At 40.2% G+C, this 20,530-nt stretch overlaps 1 protein-coding gene across 2 annotated transcripts; it reads right to left on the bottom strand.

The window, feature by feature from the left end:
* Nucleotides 1-8,831: 8,831 nt before the first annotated feature.
* rab38a (RAB38a, member RAS oncogene family) lies at nucleotides 8,832-20,301 on the bottom strand. 2 transcript variants are annotated; one of them, XM_088301443.1, is made up of 4 exons: nucleotides 19,126-20,301; nucleotides 18,669-18,994; nucleotides 15,864-16,144; nucleotides 8,832-10,758 (listed from the first exon to the last, which is right to left on the bottom strand). In XM_088301443.1, the coding sequence occupies exons 2-4, from the start codon at nucleotides 18,868-18,870 to the stop codon at nucleotides 10,603-10,605; spliced, it is 639 nt and encodes a 212-aa protein (XP_088157569.1). In that variant the 5' UTR covers nucleotides 18,871-18,994; nucleotides 19,126-20,301; the 3' UTR covers nucleotides 8,832-10,602. The 2 variants fall into 2 exon arrangements, with proteins under 2 accessions (XP_088157569.1, XP_088157568.1); XM_088301442.1 differs by having other exon boundaries at nucleotides 18,669-20,301.
* Between the last annotated feature and the right edge of the window lie 229 nt (nucleotides 20,302-20,530).

Here is a 20,530-nt window from a genome sequence, read left to right on the forward strand (position 1 = left end):
CACGCAACCGAGAACCAAAGCACCCAGAGCTCAGGGACAAAGCAAGTCATTTCCAAAGAGTGACACGCGATCTGGAAGGGGACAAACTATTAAAAAGAAAACCATAGACACATAAATCACAACCTCGTTTCCTACTGCCTTTTCCACTCCTAATTTGTGCGATCGTTTAATTCCAATGTGACTTAAAATGAGCAAGATGTTAGACCAGAGGACATTTTGGACCAATAAACACAATGGGAAAAAACAGCATGAGACTGCGGCTGCATAAATATTATTATATGTACTCAACTGCTGTCCAAGGTGCTGACCTTATGCAAAACTCCTGAAAAACATCAAATGGACTGCGCTTTCTCATATTTGCCTTTAAAATCTAAATTTCACAAATGCAAGATGTGCCTCACATCTTGAACGCAGAGGGTTCAGTTCAAAGTGAAGACAAACTATCATGGCGATAACACCAGATTAGGTAACTAGCACTGATTCTCTCATTAAGATGACAACAGTTTGCCGCAATAAATGAGTCATTGATTCCTTTTTTCCCTTTTGGGCTTAACTCTAGTCAGCAGTCGCCACAGCAAATCATCCTCTTCCATCTCTCTCTGTCCTCTGCATCTTCTACTCTAAGTCCTGCTACTGCGAGTTTTCCCTCGTCGCATCCATAAATCTCCTCTTTGGTCTCCTTGGCTCCATTTCCAGCATCCTTCTACCGATAAATATCATAACATCTCTATCTGGCCTCTCTAGCTTTGTCTCTGAAAATTCCAAACTGCTGTCCTCATCTTCAATTCTGCCACCGCAAGCTCGGTCTCTTGTTTTCTGGTCATTGCTTCCATCTCCAAAGCATAAAAGATGGCTGGTTGGTCCGACTATCCTTTCCTTTCTGTGGATTTTATTTCACGAAACCTTGAATGTGGATGACATGATAAAGATGACGCAAGCATGCACGGCCATGGCTGTCTACACCTCAATGAGGTGTTGCGTCACCCTGGGCACCCCACTGAAAATTTTATGGCTACGCCCCTGCTAAATACAAAATTAAATACTTGTAAAAATATGAAAGGGGGAAAAAAACATTAAAGATTAGATGGAGCACTGTTGGTGTTTTAAGCACTGTAACAATATTTTTGTAATCAACTGGGTTATGGATGTTTTTAAAACAATAAAACATTGCTTTATTGATATGTGCTACCATGCAAGGGAGGAGTTGTCACAAATATGTCATGTTCTGTTTCTTTGAGTTCTTGAATTTACAAGTTTTTCAACAAATTGCACTGATTGCTAGAGTGGCAATGAGCAGAGAGAGAAAGAGAGAGAGAAAGGGAGAGACAGAGAAAGAGAGCAAGCGAGACAGTGTGCACACCTTAGTCATGTCTTGGTGCGTAGCCTGTTCAGCAAATAAACGTCTATGTCTAACGTCTCCCGAGGAACCGAGAAAGACGTTACAATGTATTGTTTTCAAGGGCTTATTTAGTATCGCCAGGCATCATGTCTTGATGCAAGCTCTTAATCTCTACAAAGATAGCAACCACGCATATAATATATCGCTTACCTGATTGTCTGTGGTCCTCCGAGGATGATCAAGTTAAAATGTACTTGACTTTTTCCTTGACTGGTGGTGCCGGTAGGGTGGCGGGTCTGAGTCGGAGTCAATTTTAAATGCACTTTTTAAACACAACATGGATTAGGAACATATAATAACATTAAAGAAAAAAAAAAAAAAAGCACCCAAAGATTTCGGATCCGGTCTATGATTTCTGAAGACAGTAACTCCAGGTGTTTTCTAGCGGCAATCCTCTTTTTTTTTATTGCTGAAAACAATTACCTCTGTTCTGTTTTGTTTTAGTTTAGCTGACATTAAAGGAACACCAACACACAAACATAGTAAAAGTGGGTGAGTGTGTGTGTGTGTGTGTGACTTCTGGCTTGTGTGCACTTTTAATAACCAGGTTATTTGTTCAAATTCTTTTTGTTATGTTTTAATGCAATACAAGGGTATCAAGCTCAATTGCACATGGGATGAGGAACAAAGCTGCATTGTAAATTTAATGAAACCAGTGGGATAAACTTTGTAATATTAGTCCAAAAATTAATTAACTTTAACTGTAATTAAACGTGTACTCAGTTTCCCACCGGATTTGAAAGACTGTGTTCTCAGCATGGACTTTTGTCTTGGGCATTATCAGCTAGCTCAGGGGTGGGCAAATATTTTGATTGGCGGGCCACAATGGGTTCTAAAATTTGACATAGGGGCCAGACCAGGAGCAGATGGATGGAGTGTTTTGGTAACCTCACCTCATTGGACAAACAAAAATACATTTAATTTGATATGAAAGTGAACAAAAGCATCACAACAATATACATGTCTTTGACACACCACAGTATTTAGAAAATAAAACATGAACAAGGTTTATTCATTTAATTTTTTTTCAAGTCCGGCGGACCTGTTTAAAACGTTTCACGGGCCGCATGTGGCCCCCGGGCCGTAGTTTGCCAATGCCTGAGCTAGAGGCTACGACTGAATGGCGTGATGCAGGATTGCTCGCGTCCAAGTGGGTTAGCCGAACACCACTTGAGGTCGACTCAGAGTAAAGAAAGCAATAAAAGCACTTGATCAGAGGCTTGGTGTTTCCTCCTTAATATTTTTTGTTTACAAAAGACTTCTTCTTCTCCCTCATCATACGTTTGTTCAGTAATGAGGTCTCATTATATTACCCAGTAATGTGTAAGTGTATTTGTTCCAAGGAAGTGTTCAAAATACTTGGGATAGTTTGCTGTATTGTATGATTATAGTATTTGTTGAGTCCCTGTTTTGGATAGGGGCTTGATGAGATTACTGACATTTAAATTCATTTCACTCTGGAAATTCGACGTGACATATAAGCGTAAACTGGGGTCCACTTTTCCACCTCACCTTTACTCACCTCACCGTTTCTAACCTGGCCTTCCTCCTGTTTCACTTTTAAATGTTCCTCATTCATCAACGCCTCCAAGTCAACCTTCCATCTACTCAATACGCATTCCTCATTTCTCAGTACATTTCCATCTCTGCCTTTCAAATCCTTCCCAGCCCGATCCTCCTGTCTCACCTGTCTCTCTAGTCCTTCTTTTGTATATAACCTCGCAATTAACTCATTATACGATTTCTGTTTGGCCTTGGTCATAAAGTCATAGATGTTTTCCAGTCAGGTTTTAAGATGCTGCATAGCATACAGTCAGCCCTGTTATGAGTTTTTAGTGACATCCTCCTGGCTAATGTCACTGGAGATTATGGGTTCGGTTTTCGTGACCAGTGCAGCCAACCTGTGAGCATGGTTGGAGTTTTCTTTCTTTTGGTGTTTTCATAGACTCACACAGGTGGGCGTTTGGGTCGTTGTGCGCGTTGTGGGATGGAATGCGGCCAACTTGTGGTTAATCAAGCGGGAGCACTCCTTCCCATTATAATCAGGGCAGTCGAAGCGCGCACAGTCCATGACATTGCACATGCAGAAAATGAATCGCTGGAGTTCGTGCATGAGATTCGTGTACGCAAATTCATCTTTAAAATTTACATTTTTATTCTTTGGCTTTTGACTCTGCATGAAAGGCATCATTGTTTTAGTGTTTTATTGTTTGCTGTTTTGATGTTATTCTTATGATTGTATTAACTGTCTTTGTTGTTATGTCTGATTTTTACTTCATGTACAGCACTTTTCTGATACACGTATGGTCGTTTTTAAAGTGCTCCATGAATAAAGTTGAGTGTGTCACTTCCCTCTTCACATACCGTCTCCTCTCCTTACAAGGTTGTCTGCTCTCTTCAATTCTCTCACTATCCCATCTCTCTTTGTCATATCGCTTTTCTTTACACTTCCCCAAATCTATATCTTCAAGTTTCTTTTTTGGTTTTGTTTTTTATTGTCTGCCGAAAAGATACATGTAACACCTTCCTACCTGGCTCCCTTATCACTGCTGCGGTATCAATGCAATTATCTGCCAGTTTCACCCGATAACCCAGAGCTTTTCTCAACTCCTTAAAGTCCCCACAACATTTCGCCTTTCTTGACTTCCACCATTTGATCTTCCGCTGTATCTTCACTCTCTTTCTTATCTTTCACTTCCAGTCATCTTACACAGAAACAGAGTCCATTTACTCTCTTTTTGCCGATCTTCCATCCTCTGTCCGTGACCTGGGAACCTTTCTGTCATCGCCCTTCAGTCCTTATTCATAAAATAATCATTCTGCATCAACGCCCGACCTCGTTCTTTAAAGCACTACTGTCCTTGCATTTAAAAAAAAAAAAAATCTCCAGGCATGACGAGAGGAACGACAGAGGCAGAGGTTTTCTAATTCATTAACATTATTTAAAACTCATTAGCTGACTTATTTCCTATTCACATTCACTTACCGTAATTTACGCACCTCAAAACACACCTTATTAAAAATCTCAATATTAAATTTAGCCATATAAAAATGATTTGTACATACATTAGACAGACGGACTAATGACCGCAGGTCTCCACATTATTACATGGAGTATTATCTATATTTTAAACACCGGTAGATGTTTTTTTTCCTCAAACGATGTCCAACACAGCTATTGATACCTTTATCAGCCACTTGAGGCAAATTCACAGATGAGTTCGGACACTTTGTCAAGACGGCTGTATTTATTTCCTTATTTTAGCTTCCAATGGCTTTTTCACAAAGCCGCGCATATTGCTTCCGTGTTTTTGCCCATTTATGTCTAGCGCTCTCCCTGGTTCATTCTCTATCTCACAATATCTCTCACTCTCTCACTCACTCTCAGTTATACTCTTCAGTTAAGGGCCAGTGCACGCAACAGCATCACAAGATCTCATTCTGGTCTGATACAAACATTTGAATTGTATACCCAGTTGTCCCAATCCCCCATGTTCCCTTTACCAAATGTTCCACTGACAAGTGAAATCACCATTAAACAAATAATTGTGAGGCTTTTTTAAAAAAAAAAGAATCGGGCTATACTTTACAATAGAGTGAACTACAGTGGAACCTCGCTACTTCGCGGTTCACCTTTCGCGGGTTCAGAGCTTCGCGGGTCTAAAAAATATTCCAAAATTCAAAACTTTTTTGCCCGGGCACGACCGCGGGGGCATTGTAGTTTCGCCCAGCGGCACGACGGGGCGCTGGCGCGTGCGCCGAAGAAGAGCGTGGGCGAAAAGGAGAGTGGACGAAGAAGAGCACGTTCCCCCGGGCACGATCGGGGGCGACGTTTTGCGCGGTTCGGACCGTACCAGAGCTCCGGCCGGCGTGCGTGGCAGTTAAGCCGAAGAGGAGCACCTCTTCCGCCCGGGCACGAGCGGAGCGCGAGGCTGTCAGTTATGAATGAATAAATAAATAAATGAAGAATGCCACCTTTCATTTCACAGGGCACACCGGACGGCGTACCAGCAGGTAAAAGTCGAAGTAATTAAATAAATACAAAAAGAATTAATTGAATAAATACAAAAATAATGGCTGGGGAATAAAAAAATATTAAGTTTTAATAATAATTCGGTTTTTTTTGTTATAACATGAATTTCACTCTCTCTCTCTCTCTCTACCCGTATTCTATATGGTGTACTGTATACAGGGGGGTATACTGTATACCTGTATAGGTTTTTTTAAGCATTTTTGAAGGGGCGCCGCTACTTCGCGGATCTTCCGTTTTCGCGGGTGGTCTCGGTCCCCATTAACCGCGATAACCGGGGTATTACTGTACAGCGTGTTGGTGAGTCACCATTTACACACTCACCTCCTAAACGTAGAGGCTAATTATTTACTGAGAACCTCACCTATTCATCACCAATTTACACTTTCTATCATGCCACAAGATGCCACCAAAATACGCTGCTCTTTCTAATACAGAATGTTAGCAGAGGAGGAGCTCGCCTTTGGCCAGCAGCTTATAGTTCAATGGTAATCAGTAGTGTGATGCAAAATTCCACCAAAGCTACGATTGGAAAGCGAGACTCCTTTTGGTAATCGTCTCATGATGAGAGATTGGCAGTTAGGGAAGTTTACTGCACACTAGCGTCTTCACACTTCCGGTGTGTGTTTTGTGTGCGCGTGTGTGTATGTGTATGTGTTTTAAAATCAAATCCACTGTAAGTCATTTATTTTCAGGGTAAATTTCAGACAATATTTCAGTGTTTTTCAGATTATAGTTATATTTCGGGTTATCACTACCAATAACGTCCATCATAAAAAAAATATGAGAGGGTGAATACTGCAGCTTTAGAGGTGCGTTGTGATAACCCGCACAAAACTACGTGCAATGACTTTGAACATAGGGCTTCATTTCTGATATTTGGAGATGTGAGAGATGGAGAGGTATTCCACAAGTTTGAGAAACATTTATTTCGAGCCATACTTTGACAATGGCAGATTCATTCCGCACCACAGTCCAATGTGACTGTGTCACTCTGCAGGTGTTGCACTTGATGCTACGTCAAGGTCAAGTTGTATAACTGCCGTCTCCCTCCACTGCACTCACTGACGTGCAACAACGTCACACTAGAATGACACAAGTATTGCAACAAATGGAAAAAGTGACCACTTTTCTCACAATAATCATGATACATATGTGTACATGAAAATCAAATGGCCTCAGTGCTAAAACAAATTATTATCGCACACATTCCTATTGATATCAACGTGTTGGTGATCTTAAAAGAAGACAAATATCCAATGGCCACTCAAGAGCAGCCAATTTCTTTCATCTCTCAATTTGTGAGTTGACATTGACGATTATTGTCACAAAGTCATGTTGTAAGCACATCACCTGTTGAAATAGGAAACAATCCTGGGATAGACTCCGGCTCACCCATAGTCTTTATGAGTTAAAGTGTGATCGAAAAAAGATGGACAGACAAGTTGGTAAAGCTGTTTCATACAAATCTGTTTTGTAATTTATCTTCTACTTATTGGACATTATACCCCAGAGTATTAAAAACACCTGATACACATGCAAATAAAAAAGCGACAAACTCTCACACACCTATTGATCAAAGTTGGCGGAGGCGTAGCTCCTTTCAGTCAAGCAGAAGATCCCTGGACTCTGACTATTGATTCTCATTTAGTGTGTGTTTAATTTGCAGCCAGAGTACGCCTGCCACAGCCGCTACTTCCCCCTAACTTTATCGACCACATCATTCTACTTCTGAGCTCACTGTGTGTATATTCTGTTTGGCTCTTGCACACTGCGCGCCTCATAGCATTTTATAGCTAACAGCTACAGAATTACTGCTGCGAGATGAACATTCTTAATCTCCCATGACTTTTTTTCCCATTTGAGAGAGTGAGTACTACTGGAAATCCCCTTACAGCATTGAACTACAAAAGACTATATCCACTTGCTTTGAACACGAGCGATAAACTAGTATTAAACTCAGTGTAGTTGTGACAGTGTAGCTTCTTTGTGCAAAACAAATGACAGCCAAGTAGTCCCGAGTCCTGAGTAATGCAGCTGTGTATCAAACAGTGTGTAAGGCTTTACGTAAGCATGAGATCACATGCCGGGTTAAGGAGCCTTGTGATTTTAATACCACGTTACGATGCCTGTAGTCTGTCTGTCTGTTGTAACGTGCTGCTCAGGAGACCAGATGAGGAGAGAGAAATAAATCCATGAAATCTTCTGATAATGTGCAGCTGTGCACGCCTGTGTTTGTGTGTGTGTGTGAGTGTACAAAGAAGTGGGTTTGGCTTTTGACACACTACTGAAGAAAATTCCAATCGCATGTTAAGTGAAAACCACTTCCTTGCTTCTCTGTGGTGAAAGGTTAGGATTTGATTAATATGATGCCTTCAGATGTTTTGTGTGTCGGCGCATTTCACCTGTTTTTGAGGTGAATATATCTCCAAAGTAATGCAAAGGCTGTATAAAGAAAACTATTTTAGAGTTAGTAATAGGCTATTGTCATATAAACAGTGTAACCACTGTTATCTTGAAAAAGTAATGTAGTTACCTTGTGGATTACATGTTTTTTTAGCGTTATGTAGTTACTTTACAGACCACTTGTTTCATTCCAAAAAGTTAAAAGTTAGATGATTAGTTACTTTTGTGGTTATTTTAAGTAGACACAACAGTTCCACTTGACATAAAAATGTTGCCACTACATTATTGAAGAGAGAGAGAGAGAGAGAGAGAAAATCAGCAGATCCTTATTATATTTGTTGTGCTTATTTTGCATTTGTCATTTAAATTTTGAACTTATTGTTCATATCTATCCTGGGCATGAACATATTACAAATGTTTTGAAATTATCTAATCGAATTCATCAATTCATCAAAGTATTTCGTAAGCATGATAATCACATTTTGAAAAGGGCATTGTAATCATTATTATTATTCTGTTTTTGGACCCTTGGAGGAAACCGAAATACAAGAAGAAAACCTACGTAGGCAAAAGGTACGTGTTTTTTTTTTTCCAGGTACTCTGGTTTCCTCCCACTTTCCAAAAACATGCATGGTCACCTAATTGAAGACTCTAAAATGTCCATAGGAAAGCAAAACAAAAAACACCCGGGGCCTTGTCCAGTGGATGGTGAGGGAAATTTTTTTGAACTAAAATGGAAAGCCAAACTGTAGGTTGATACAGCCGCGTTAGCATGTCGGTGTCCACTCAGATATGTTTTCAAAAAAGTGAACAAGAGGCTTGGTAAAGACGAACTGTGGTGTAGATCAGGGGTGTCAAACTCTTTTTTTTTTTTTTTTTTTTAACCTTGGAGGGTCGTTATAACTATAAACCCATATAAATGTTTGATCGGCTTATATTATCACATGTACACAACAATTTGATGGATAACTAGTATTCAAATCAGAAGCCAGTAAGTTGTTTAACTAATTTTCAATTTATTTTCAAGGGATCCCCCCAATTGGATTAGTAAAAACAAATCATGCATTATCTCATAGCTCACTGTTGTGAAAAGTGAAGACAATATGCACAAAACAGGAAGTCGACACATCCATCCATCCATTATATGTACCGCTTCTCCTCACTAGGGTCACGGTGGTGCTGGAGCCTATCCCAGCTATTTTCGGGCACTAGGCGGGGTACACCCTGAACTGGTTGCCAACCAATCGCAGTCGACACATATGATTTGTATTCACGGTCCACTTAAAATGATGTTGATGACAGAATCAGACCACGGGCCATGAGTTTGACAACTATGGTGCCAACGTGAACGTGAAAAACAGGAAAAGAACGAGAATGTGGGGAAGATGGGGCCAAAGACGGGGGAGCCATACTATAGATTGGAGAATTACAGAGTTCAAAGAAAATGGATGGATGGAAGATTGCATGGATGAATAATGCAGCAACAAAAAACATTTTTGGGTAATAATAACTGTATATATTTCTACAATTTCCAGAGCTGGCAGAGCAAAGAATGAAGGCAAAAAAACATATATACTTTTGTCCACATCACAATGCAGCAATCCAAAAAATATTTTGTTGTGGTTGTTTATTTTTCTGAAATTCACAGGCTGGCATCAGGCTGGCTGGAAGCCAAAAGAGTTGCTGCAGAGTTGGACTTTGACCGTCCTGGAGACTTTTGCGAGCTGTTTCTTAGAGACCAGATACTCCAACATATTGCGGATGAGACACACGTTCGTTTATATAGTTCAAAGGCGAAGAAAATATATTTTTTTCCAAATGTAAAAATTGTAAATACTGTATTTATAGTTGGGGTGAACAAATACCCCCACAGTACACATGCTCACACAAACTCAAGGACATGTATGCACACAGGCATGGACATACTTGTATATAATTCAAAGTTCATACATTTTGGTCAAATTTGGAAAATGTAAATACTGAAGTTATACTTGCAAATAAATTGTTCTTTCATTATTTTCCCAGCAAAAAAAGCAAAAACAATTTGCGTCAAAGTTCGGCTTGAAAATTTTCTCTGTTTTCTCGTCAGAAAAAGAAAAATGAAACTTGGCTCTGAGCTACTGCTGATTTCTAATGAGCGGAGATCAGTAAAAAAATGTTTGTTTCCTTCTTTTTTCATGTTCATCGAGCTGGAGAACACAATATTCTGTGGGCCTTGAGAGGTTAGTGAAACTCCTTCAAAACTGTTTGGCAAGGTGGAAGTGGCTGCTCGAAATATGGCTGGTAGCGAATGGGTAAATTTCAACAGTAGTTATGTTTTATGTGGAGAGGAGCTGCTTTGGAATGAGGAACACTGTTTGTACTCAGTTGAAAGGGGACAGAAAAGAGAAGAAATAAAAACAGGAAAACCAAGAGTGGGCGAAAGCCTGCGATGCAAAGGTCATAAGAAATGACAGCCAACCAAGATTGAAGATCTGAACCTTTCGCAGAGACATTCTTTCATTTTCTGCACTTGTTCTGCGCATGTGTTCATTGACTGTGTCTCTATGGTTACACAAGTGGGAGCGTTGAAGGCACGAGTGACCTTGTCTTTGACAGGCACACGAAGCCTCGTCTATTGTTCTTTCACAACCTTTTCTTCTATCCGCCAAAACGAGCTGTCGGAGGAGAAAAACATCCTCCTGAAAAATCAACAAGCTCTGTCTCTGCATACGAACCAACTTTGTGTGGAATGACATACACAAGTATGCCCACGCGTCGAGAGGCATTACTGCGATCTGAAGCAGGAGGAGCATGTCCCGCCTTTGTCCGTCTCTAAGTGGGGGGTGACGGTGTCTTGGACCTCTGATTGGAGCATGTCGTTTTCACTTGAAATGATGTGTTTCACCAAGCAATTAGCCGCCTCGTCAATGTTGATATTTTCCTAAACACGGAGATAGAAAAAGGGAGGAACAACACAATATCAATGCAAAAATAATTGAATAAAAAAATATTGTCTTTCATTGGCATCACAATAATATATATAATATAATATATATAATATATATTAGATATATTAGATATAATATATATAGATATATATATATATATATATATATATTCTCTGCGTGAGAATAAAGGCCTTTTGAGGCACCAAGTGCGCCATTTATCAGATGTGCAATTACATATCAGCTCATTCAGACGCTGGTTCGATCCAATGACTATATGATCTTTTAAAAAAATGACTACAGGCCTACAAAAAGCAAAAACTATAGCCTATTTCTTTTAAATCACAAAGCTTATGAAAACAATGTTGCTGATCCAAACAAACTTGTATCTACTGTTTGGAATTTTGTTCACATTTGTTTGACCTTATATTTATCAAGCCTATTCAATGTTCTTTGTGTTAGTTTGCAACAAGGAGAATAAAGATAAAACAGCAGTTAAAACCGTTGTAGAGATCGTATTATCACGTATCACTTGAAAGGCCTTTCTTCTGAACACAATACTAAAACACGGATGTAGCCAACACTCAAACAATTTGGAGCCAAATGAGAAGAACACCGTTCACTTAAGAGAACCATTACGCACACTCCATGGCAATTTTGTCTCTCAGAGACTCACTGCTACTGCATGACATGCTCTTTGACTGAGTGGCATGTGACTGTTTGAGTTTCCCTGGGGAAAAGCTCTCATTTTATTAAAAAAAAAAAAAATGGATTCATTACCTTTTATACTTTGTTACCTCTACATTGCATCACAGCCTGACTGGTATTGATCTCATATTTATAGTCAACAAGGACAGAATATTTGCATCTGTGTCATCTAAAACGAAACTCGAAAACATATGGATAGACGCTGAATTTGATTTTCTATTTTAAAAAGGACAAATCGGAACGGTTCCTAGTTACAAATTAGAATTACAAAACCAAATATTTGATTAGATAAGTAAAATGGCTTAAAAATATGCTAAAATGTGAATTTAAAATTAATAATTCACTCATTATTAATATATATATATATATATATATATATATATATATATATATATATATATATATATATATAAATATCAATATTGTTATGATGTTATTTAGAATTGATCATTTCAACCATGCGGCGTTGTAGTTTGCGTGTCTGCCACACAGAGGTTGGAGGTTCAAACCTTGGCTTCGGCCCTACTGTGATCATGAGTGGGTTTTCTCCATATACTCTGCCCGTGCAGTGCATTATGGGTAAGGTCAAATTTTGGGCTACCAACCCGTATTCAAGAATAGCAATATGGACCATTTCAACAGCTGAAAAGTTGATATTTTTCATTTAATCTATTTTAAACATGCACAACCTGTGTCGTTTGATACTCAGTCAGTTCACTGACCGCCCTCTGCTGGGACAATACAGTTCAGAGAACTAAAGTGGCAAATGACATTTGGCTGCATGTGTGCAACCGAGAAAAATGAGCGACACCGGGATGTGAGCATGAGACAGGAAGGATCTTTCTTCAGTGAGGTAAAAGGGGCTGAAAGCAGGTTGTAAATGACAGGCTACTGTGCGCCCCATGTGACCCATAGCGCCTCTAAAGCATGGCCCTTTGCCTCGGTGCATTGGGATATTTAGTGCTGACAGCACAGCTAGTTTCGTGAAATACAATGCATGACTTAACGTAACACTGCCAACAAAACACGAATATCCTGAATAAAAGTGTTTTTTTTGGCCCGATGACATGAGTGAAGTGATCTGAAAGCAGCGTAACACTCAATCTCCAATTTGACATGACACAATAATATAATAACATTTAACACAATGTAAAAATGTTTCGCGATTTAAAGAATGACACTGGCTAAAAAACTCATTCTTTCAGGCTGATCCCGTGTTCTGTCGCTCAATTTGTTTCTCTTTCCGCAAGCTACTTAACCTCTGCTTGTTCGCTCGGTTTCAAGATATCGGCAAAATAAATGTGTCCAATGACCGCTCATTTGTTTGGCGGTCAAATTTTTATTAAACTTGATTCCCGGATGAGATCTGCAAGTCACTTATTCGGACCAGCTGTGTAGAAAAGGGAAGGATGACGAAATAGAATGCCCAATCATTCAATAAAATAAACTATCATCAAAAAAAAATATTTTGATCACTTAACTATCGACAATAAATCTATTAATTATTTAATACGTTAAGTAACTATAAAATCAATTAAAAAAACAAATAAATACATTTTAACTCACTAATGTTTAGGGAAAATTAGGCTAAATTAATTAAGGCAACAAATATTACAGCACAATTGACTACCTTTATGTAACTGTTCAGTGAGCTGGATTAAAGGACCGGGCAGGCCACCATATTTTGCAAATTTATACTCTAACAGGTTCCAATTTTATTTTCACCAAGTATTATTTTTCTGTATCACAAAGTTGGGCTGTCATTTCAATTTCTCTTTATTAAAACATGAAGTAACATTTTGTTGTTGCTTTTTTTTGGGGGGGGGCAGAAGATTCATGGAATTTCAATTCATTTTAATGGGAATGAAATGGATGACGAGTAAACTGAATTTCAAGCTTGGTCAAGGAACAATCAAATTCCAAAGTCGAGGAACCACTGCATTATGATATATTTATGTTCCAGCGGTTGCACCGGATCTCATTAGATTTTGCAGATGTCCCAACTGTTGTGGCCTGTGGGTGTCAAAGTGTGTGCATGTCTATGTGCACGTCTTGTTCTATTTTCCTCCATTACCACCTGGCTGTGACATTCCTGCAGCACATCACTCATGAAATGTGGGGCCTTTACGGTTGTGTCACTGTGTCGGTTCAAGTCACACACGCCACACAAGTCAACATTTTTGACTAGAGTTGACATGACTCCTCCCTTCCTGAGCAGATATTTGAGTAGAAGAAATATAAAACATGGAGTGACTTAAGAAATAAACCTACCTTGTCTTCTGCTCTTATATAAGTAATTAGTGTAGCGCAGCTACAGTACATTCAGAGGAGTCAGCTACTACCAACAGAATTTAAAGCATATCTGATCAATTATGCAGTTTGACTAAGGCACAGCAGAGGTCCATGAATGATGCTTTTTTTTTAATCCGCAACTGAAGCGTTGACTGGAATAGCAAAAAATAAGTGAATGAATGCATAGTAGAGTACATTCCACGAGCTTTGTCCTCTGTGGCCCTAAAGCATATTAACATACTTAGAGCTCAGATCTACACAAAAACAACATATGAGTGTATTAAAATGGACTTGAGCCCTCTTTTTGTGCCAAGAACAAGTCTAACTGTGCGCATGGGTGGAATTTTGCTTCCTTTGGTATTTTCCTCGACTTTGAACAGGTAGTATTGGGCGAAGCAGAGCGTTTGGGCCGTTGTGCTCCATTGTGGGATGGAATGAGCCAACCTTCGACCAATCAAGGCGTTCTCCCCTGATTCGCATTAAAATCAGAGCGGTGGAAGAGCACCAGTGCTTGAGCTTGTGGGAGTAGAAATTGACTCTCTGGCATATGAGAGATGAGATTGGTGATGTGATGTGCATTTATAACATTGTAAACTGCAAGACTTCCCTTGCGGATGATGACGGACGTAGACAATTAGAATCCGACTCTCTCCTCCTCCTCAGTTGTGACACATAATCATCATATTCATGATAATAATGATATAATTTGGTCAATGAATTGATTTCTACTTGTACAATGATTCAGAGGGATTGTCACACAGTGTTGTCATATTTATATCTTATTGTAATTGTCCTTATTAGCATTGTGTGTGAGCTGGAGCCTATCCCAGCTGATATTGGGGGGTACACCCTGGACTGGTCGCCAGACAATTGCAGACGGACAAACAACCTTTGACACTTACATTCACACCGTGTTGGTAATTGAGACTCTTCAAATGACCTAAAATAACCTAATATGGCTCTTTTTGGAATGTGGGAGTACTCTGAGCAAACATGATGTTCACACTAGAACCTTAGAGCTGTGAAGCAGACATGCTCACCATATCGCCTTCATTTTGCCACCAGATCATTTCAACTATTGGACCGGCAGTCATGATTCACATTATTTTTACATTGCATCCACCATCTCTCTTTGGTCCTAAACCCGCTCCATGCAAATAGTGATGGGGGATAATTAAATAAAAAAAAGTGATACTGTATTGCAAGCACATTTACTTGAGTCAATTGTAGTGGTGCATGCTGCGTGGGTTCAATTAGCAAGCAGAGCCATTATCCAAAAACTGCCAGTCGCAAACCCGGACTCATCACAACAATAACAACAAAATAAGCAATTAAGTCAATGGAAAAGTGGTCAAACATTTTAACATGAAGGGATGGGAACGAAAACAGGATGCCAGTTATTTCATTCAGAGGAAATGTTTGTTTGCTCGCCTGTTCTTCTTGCAAATTCCTCTTGGAAAAGAAAAGAGAAGAAAAGAACAACAACAAAAAAAAGAGTTGGTGCTTTGATCAGGGCTCAAGTGCGAGCAAAGGCCGCTCTGACGCTCACCTTTTCTGTCCCTCTGGGAAACTTCCTGCCTCTCTCTTTGGAGGTGGCAGTTTCTAAAACTGGGTGTCTGTAATCGTGCAGAGTATTTTGCAAAACCAGGTTTTGAATGTTTTTTCTTGACAGAGCAGGTTTTTGAATCCTAGCGAAGCACTGCAAATATTCCCAAATGTTAGTATCCAAAGTGTCAATATATTGGTTAACTTATCGACTGGGAAAAAAAATGTATATCTTGGTGGATGTCGATTGTGGCTATGTAAAGCCCTTTGAGACTGTCTGTGATTAAGGGCTATACAAATAAAATTGACTTGACTTGACTTGACTGGACAAAAAATGAAAACAGATATCGTGGCAGGAATTATGATAGTTAGAAGCTCTCATTTTACCGTTGTTAGTCTTTGGTTAAAATTGTTGTATCGTTTACAGTTATGCCACAAGAAGGCACTTTGGAAGGGGCTATTGAATTTGAGGCAGATTTAGGCCTTTTATACCACCCCGATTGTAGTTGAATAGAAAGCGTGGATGTGTGTTTGTGCACGCGTGCGAGCGTTTTACCTTGGCAGATGTCTCGAACCATCCCACAAAGCCATTCTCCTGGCAGAACTGCTCCATCTTTATTCCATTATTGGTGAGTACATCCCGTCCCTGGTCACATTTGTTAGCCAGGAGCACTGTGGCCACATGCTTCCCATTGGCTAGTGTCACTTTGGAGTCCAAGTCCTCCTTCCATTTGGTGACAGCCTCGAAGGAGGCGGGCCTTGTCACGTCGAACACAATGAAGGCGCCCATTGCCTCCCGGTAATATACGCGGGTCATGTTGCCAAATCTTTCTTGACCTATAAAAGATAGTCACACACACACACAGTATGCACACACACGTGTTTGGGTCAGTGTGATACAAGGGGTTCGAATATACTCATAGACGAGCGCTCTACCACTGAGCCATGCCGCCACATTGTACATTGTGCGCAAGTAAAGTTGTTTCTCCTCTACAATTACTTCTACTCATAGGTGAAGACAAACATAACCTAAACATGCACTTATGGACGTAATCGTAGAAGAAAAGAAAGAGGTCTTCCCGAAACTGTTTTCACAAAGTTGAAATTGTTAAAGAGCAAGGTCCCATAACATTTGTATCACTCACAGTAGAAGTCGGATGAAAGGTTTGTGTGTCCACCGCTGAGCTTGTCGGAAGGGCGAAAAATTAATTTGATAAGCTCTGTTGGAATGTTGTACTGACACTTCTTTTCCCATCCCTGATATCAGTGAGTGCTTTCAAGAAATTCAAGTCTTCTCAAAATTTAACTTTCTCTGATCTTAAAAGTACTGTGTTAAACAAGTTGGTATTATTAGTTAATTAATTAATTTAGAAAGTGTTATTAATGATCCAGACACAGATATGAAGACTAGATACTAGCGAGCTGTTGCTGCCCGCCAACCGCCATACTTACGTATTATTGAGTTAATACGTCATAATGAGAGGTGTGACTGTGTCAATGAAAACTTGGAAAGGTAGACTAAAGCCTTTGCATAAAATCTTAATTTGTTGAGTAGATAATCATAATGTTATGGCTGGTCATGAGTAACTCAAATGTCACTTGGCTGCGTTACTTGAAGTCAAAGGTTTGTTTGTTTGATAGTTATCAGGCGACTTGTTAATTCATGGAAGAGGAGGATGAACAGATGGGGGCAACTCTTCTCATTGTGCGAGGGCATGCTGAAAATGGTAGACGATCAGTGAATTATTAATAATTAAAACTGCAGATTTATGGAAATGTGGTTAGCTTTATTCTCATAAGTCAAACAAGCATTTCGGATGTCTTTAATGTGGAACGCATTTACTCGGGGGTCTTCAATCCCGTTCCTCGAAGGCTGGTGTCCTGCCTGTTGTCCAACTCGGCCGGTTACAACACACCTGATTTAAATGATGCAAAACAGGCAGCACACTGGCCCTCGAGGAAAAAGATTGAGAACCTCTGCACTTACTTAACACAGTGTCAGCTGTTTCCAAAAAGTGGGCTGTGTTACACAAACATCCCTCATGGGTGTGATAACCTTGACAACTACTATGCCCTATGTTAAATAAATTAAAGTTGAAGAATATCAAAGAGGCGCTTGCATCCTTCACATTTTCTGCATGTGAAAATATTTTTAATACCTCTGTTCTAAAAGATGATCCCACCAAAAAGAATGATTTCATCACAACAAGATCCCTCTACTTCTTGCGCACCTAATTGAGTAACCTGATAAAAAGCTCGGCTGAACATTTACAGTTCCCCCGAAAAGGGCCGCAATAAACACTCTTGGTATAAACGGGCTGGGCCTCAAATCTGGCTCACATGAGGCAGAGACACATGACCGCTTGTGCTTAGTGGGCAAAGTGCACGGGAGGACTGTGAGCAGCAGGTCAACTTCAGCCACCTCTTACGTGAGATGAGCCTGCTATTGGAACCTTTGCTTTGCTCTCTCAGAACACAAACCATCATTCATTATCTGATCAACTCAAATAAAATATAAATGAGTAAGGACTTCACTAGTCGATTGCGTCCGTATTATTGTAACCATACAGAGAGTTGCTGTGTAAAAATCAGTTTGGGAAAAAATAAAATTCAAACGGTCAAAGCAAGATTAAACATTCAAACAAAATAAAAATAAGATGAGTCAGGTCAGTCATTGAACTCGCAATTTCTTCGAAACTCAATGAAGATTTGTTGGATTGGCGTTTGTTGGCATTAACTGAAAACTTCACAAAGGTCTCTTCAAAGAGCTGAATGAACGATTGTTGATTTTCCACACAGGAGACGCCGCTTACGTGTGAAACAACAGTAAACGTGCAATGTGACACAAACAGTCACATGTTTGTAACCATCCCCTCCCTTGCACATCACATGTGCAGCATGCGTCCAGATACTGTAATGTCATTTTCAAATACTGCACTACAATGAAGGGAAGTGATTGTGCAATTCCATTCCCAAGCAACCTACTTATGGTTTAAAAATGGATTTAATTTGAAGTAAAACACGATGAGGAATAATGTCATGGTTGATGAAAACGGATAAAAGGCTCATTGTGGTTCAAAAAAACCAACATCATTATTCACATAATTTCCTCCTTCCCGCTATTGATTTGATTTATGTACCACTTTAGTTATTTTAGGTAAGTATGACTACACAACTGTTCTAAATATCCACATTTTAAAGTTGTGCAAATCAGTCGATCAGAAGACGGTTGATCAGATGTTCCATCGCTAATACTGTAATGTACACTAGTATAATCCACATTATTTCTAACAACACTAATAGTTGAACCCCGGAGCATGTAGAAAAGTAGCAAGAAAGTACAAAAGTGGTAGAGTAGTACCTGCGATGTCCCACAGCTGGAGGCGCACAGTCTCCTGGTCCAAGTTCAGCACTTTGAGGGCAAAGTCTACGCCGATGGTGGCTCTGTAGTTTGGGCTGAAGTTGTGGTGCACATACCGCTTGATGATGCTGGTCTTGCCCACGCCCAGGTCGCCTATGACCAGGATTTTGTAGAGGCGTTCTTTGGCGTGGTTGTTCTGCATGGCGGGCGATGAGTGTGAGGGCCAAGCATGAATCCACTCGAGTGGAAGCGGCCACGGGAAGAAGTGAGGTGGAGAGTCGGCAGTGAACTTGTGAGGAAAGGGGAGGTGAACTCGGAATGATCCACTTTGTGTGTGTGTGAGAGAGAAAGAGAGAGAGCAAGAGAAACAGGGAATGAGAGAGAGAGGTGAAGTGTGTGTGTGTGAGTGCGTGATTGTGTGTGTGTGTGTGGGGGGGGGGGGGGGTGCGGGTGTTACCCTTGTGACTGACGTGGAGGGGCGGCCTGAGTGGTTGCATGCCCACAGCATGTGAAAAGAGAAAAGTCGCCAGAAAGTTAAAAGGACACTTGATTAGGCTAAACATTGGTACTTATATACTAGGTAAGCATGTAAAAATTAGGGTGCTACAGTGGACGACTGGGTCGCGTGTCTGTCTCTCAGTGCAAAGGTGCAGGGTTTGATTCCAGCTCCGGCCTTCCGATGTGGAGTTTGCATGTTCTCCCCATCACTGTGTGGGTTTTCTCCGGGTACTCTGGTTTCCTCCCATATTCCAAAGACATGCATAGTAGGTTAACAGTCTGAATTGTCCCCAAGCGTGAGTGTGAGTGTGTATTGTCACGTCATTCCCGTCTGTACTTAAACAGGCTGAAGCAGACAAGAAAACAGAAAACACAGTGATGACTGATTGCAGTTTTCTGACTTTTTTTTAAGTCTCCGGTTTCAGCCAGGCATAGATATTTCCACCCCCACAGTAGCCACTGCTATGGTGTTAAAAGTACCAGTACTGCTCAAGGCAGCAATGAGCTTTCGACCGCTAAACAGACAAGGTTAGGATCACAAAATCAGCATCTTACCCGTGCCGTTGCGTACGTTTGCGTCCGCCAACGCTTGCAGCCAATCTATGAAGTGCGAGTAGGCGTCAAGTTTGGATGAACACCTAGTCCACCATCCCTTGAGGTGTTTTATTTATCAGGTTAGACGTCAAGGTGTGAAGGTGCTTTTAGGGGACGCTACGGGAGCGTCAACGTCAATAATTTTTTGATGTTATCAGAGGTTGAAGTGGGGCGAAATAGAGATTTACACTTAAATTTTGCGAACGCTTGGTTCCGTTATTTTGACCTAGTTATCAACATAATTACAATAACTTTGAATGGACAAATAGTGATCTGTCCCTCTAGTGACTTCCACCAGGACGGCGGGAGGGGAGGGGCCGTGTCCATATTCCTCATTTCTTGGGGGCGCTTTGAAAGTCTTTAAAAAATGAAAATGCAAGCTAATATGATTGAAAAAAAAATACATACATTGAAAAAAATTGAGGCTGGCTCATCCCTTGAAACTATAAAACAGCTACTGCCCACGATACTGTACACTCACTTTGCACAATGCACTGGAATCTATCCTTAAACATAAGTTACACAAGCATTAGATACATGTTTAAAAAATAAATAATTAAAAAAAAATGGGTAAAAGCAAACCTATAAAAATTAAACATAAAATGTGCAGTGCCCCTGCGGGCCCCACTCTATCTCCGGCAATGTGGCTAACCCAGCACCATTTTTACATCATTTAAATATCCAAGATCCATCGATAATCGATCAATCAATCAACAGCTCAACTGTGGTTGACTTCACCGGTGCTCTTCATTTACATCGAGCTGTCATTG

Source organism: Idiotropiscis lumnitzeri, chromosome 7 (assembly GCF_059441095.1).
Source record: "Idiotropiscis lumnitzeri isolate Australia: NSW breed Sydney's pygmy pipehorse chromosome 7, RoL_Ilum_1.0, whole genome shotgun sequence".
NCBI classification, from domain to species: Eukaryota; Metazoa; Chordata; class Actinopteri; order Syngnathiformes; family Syngnathidae; genus Idiotropiscis; species Idiotropiscis lumnitzeri.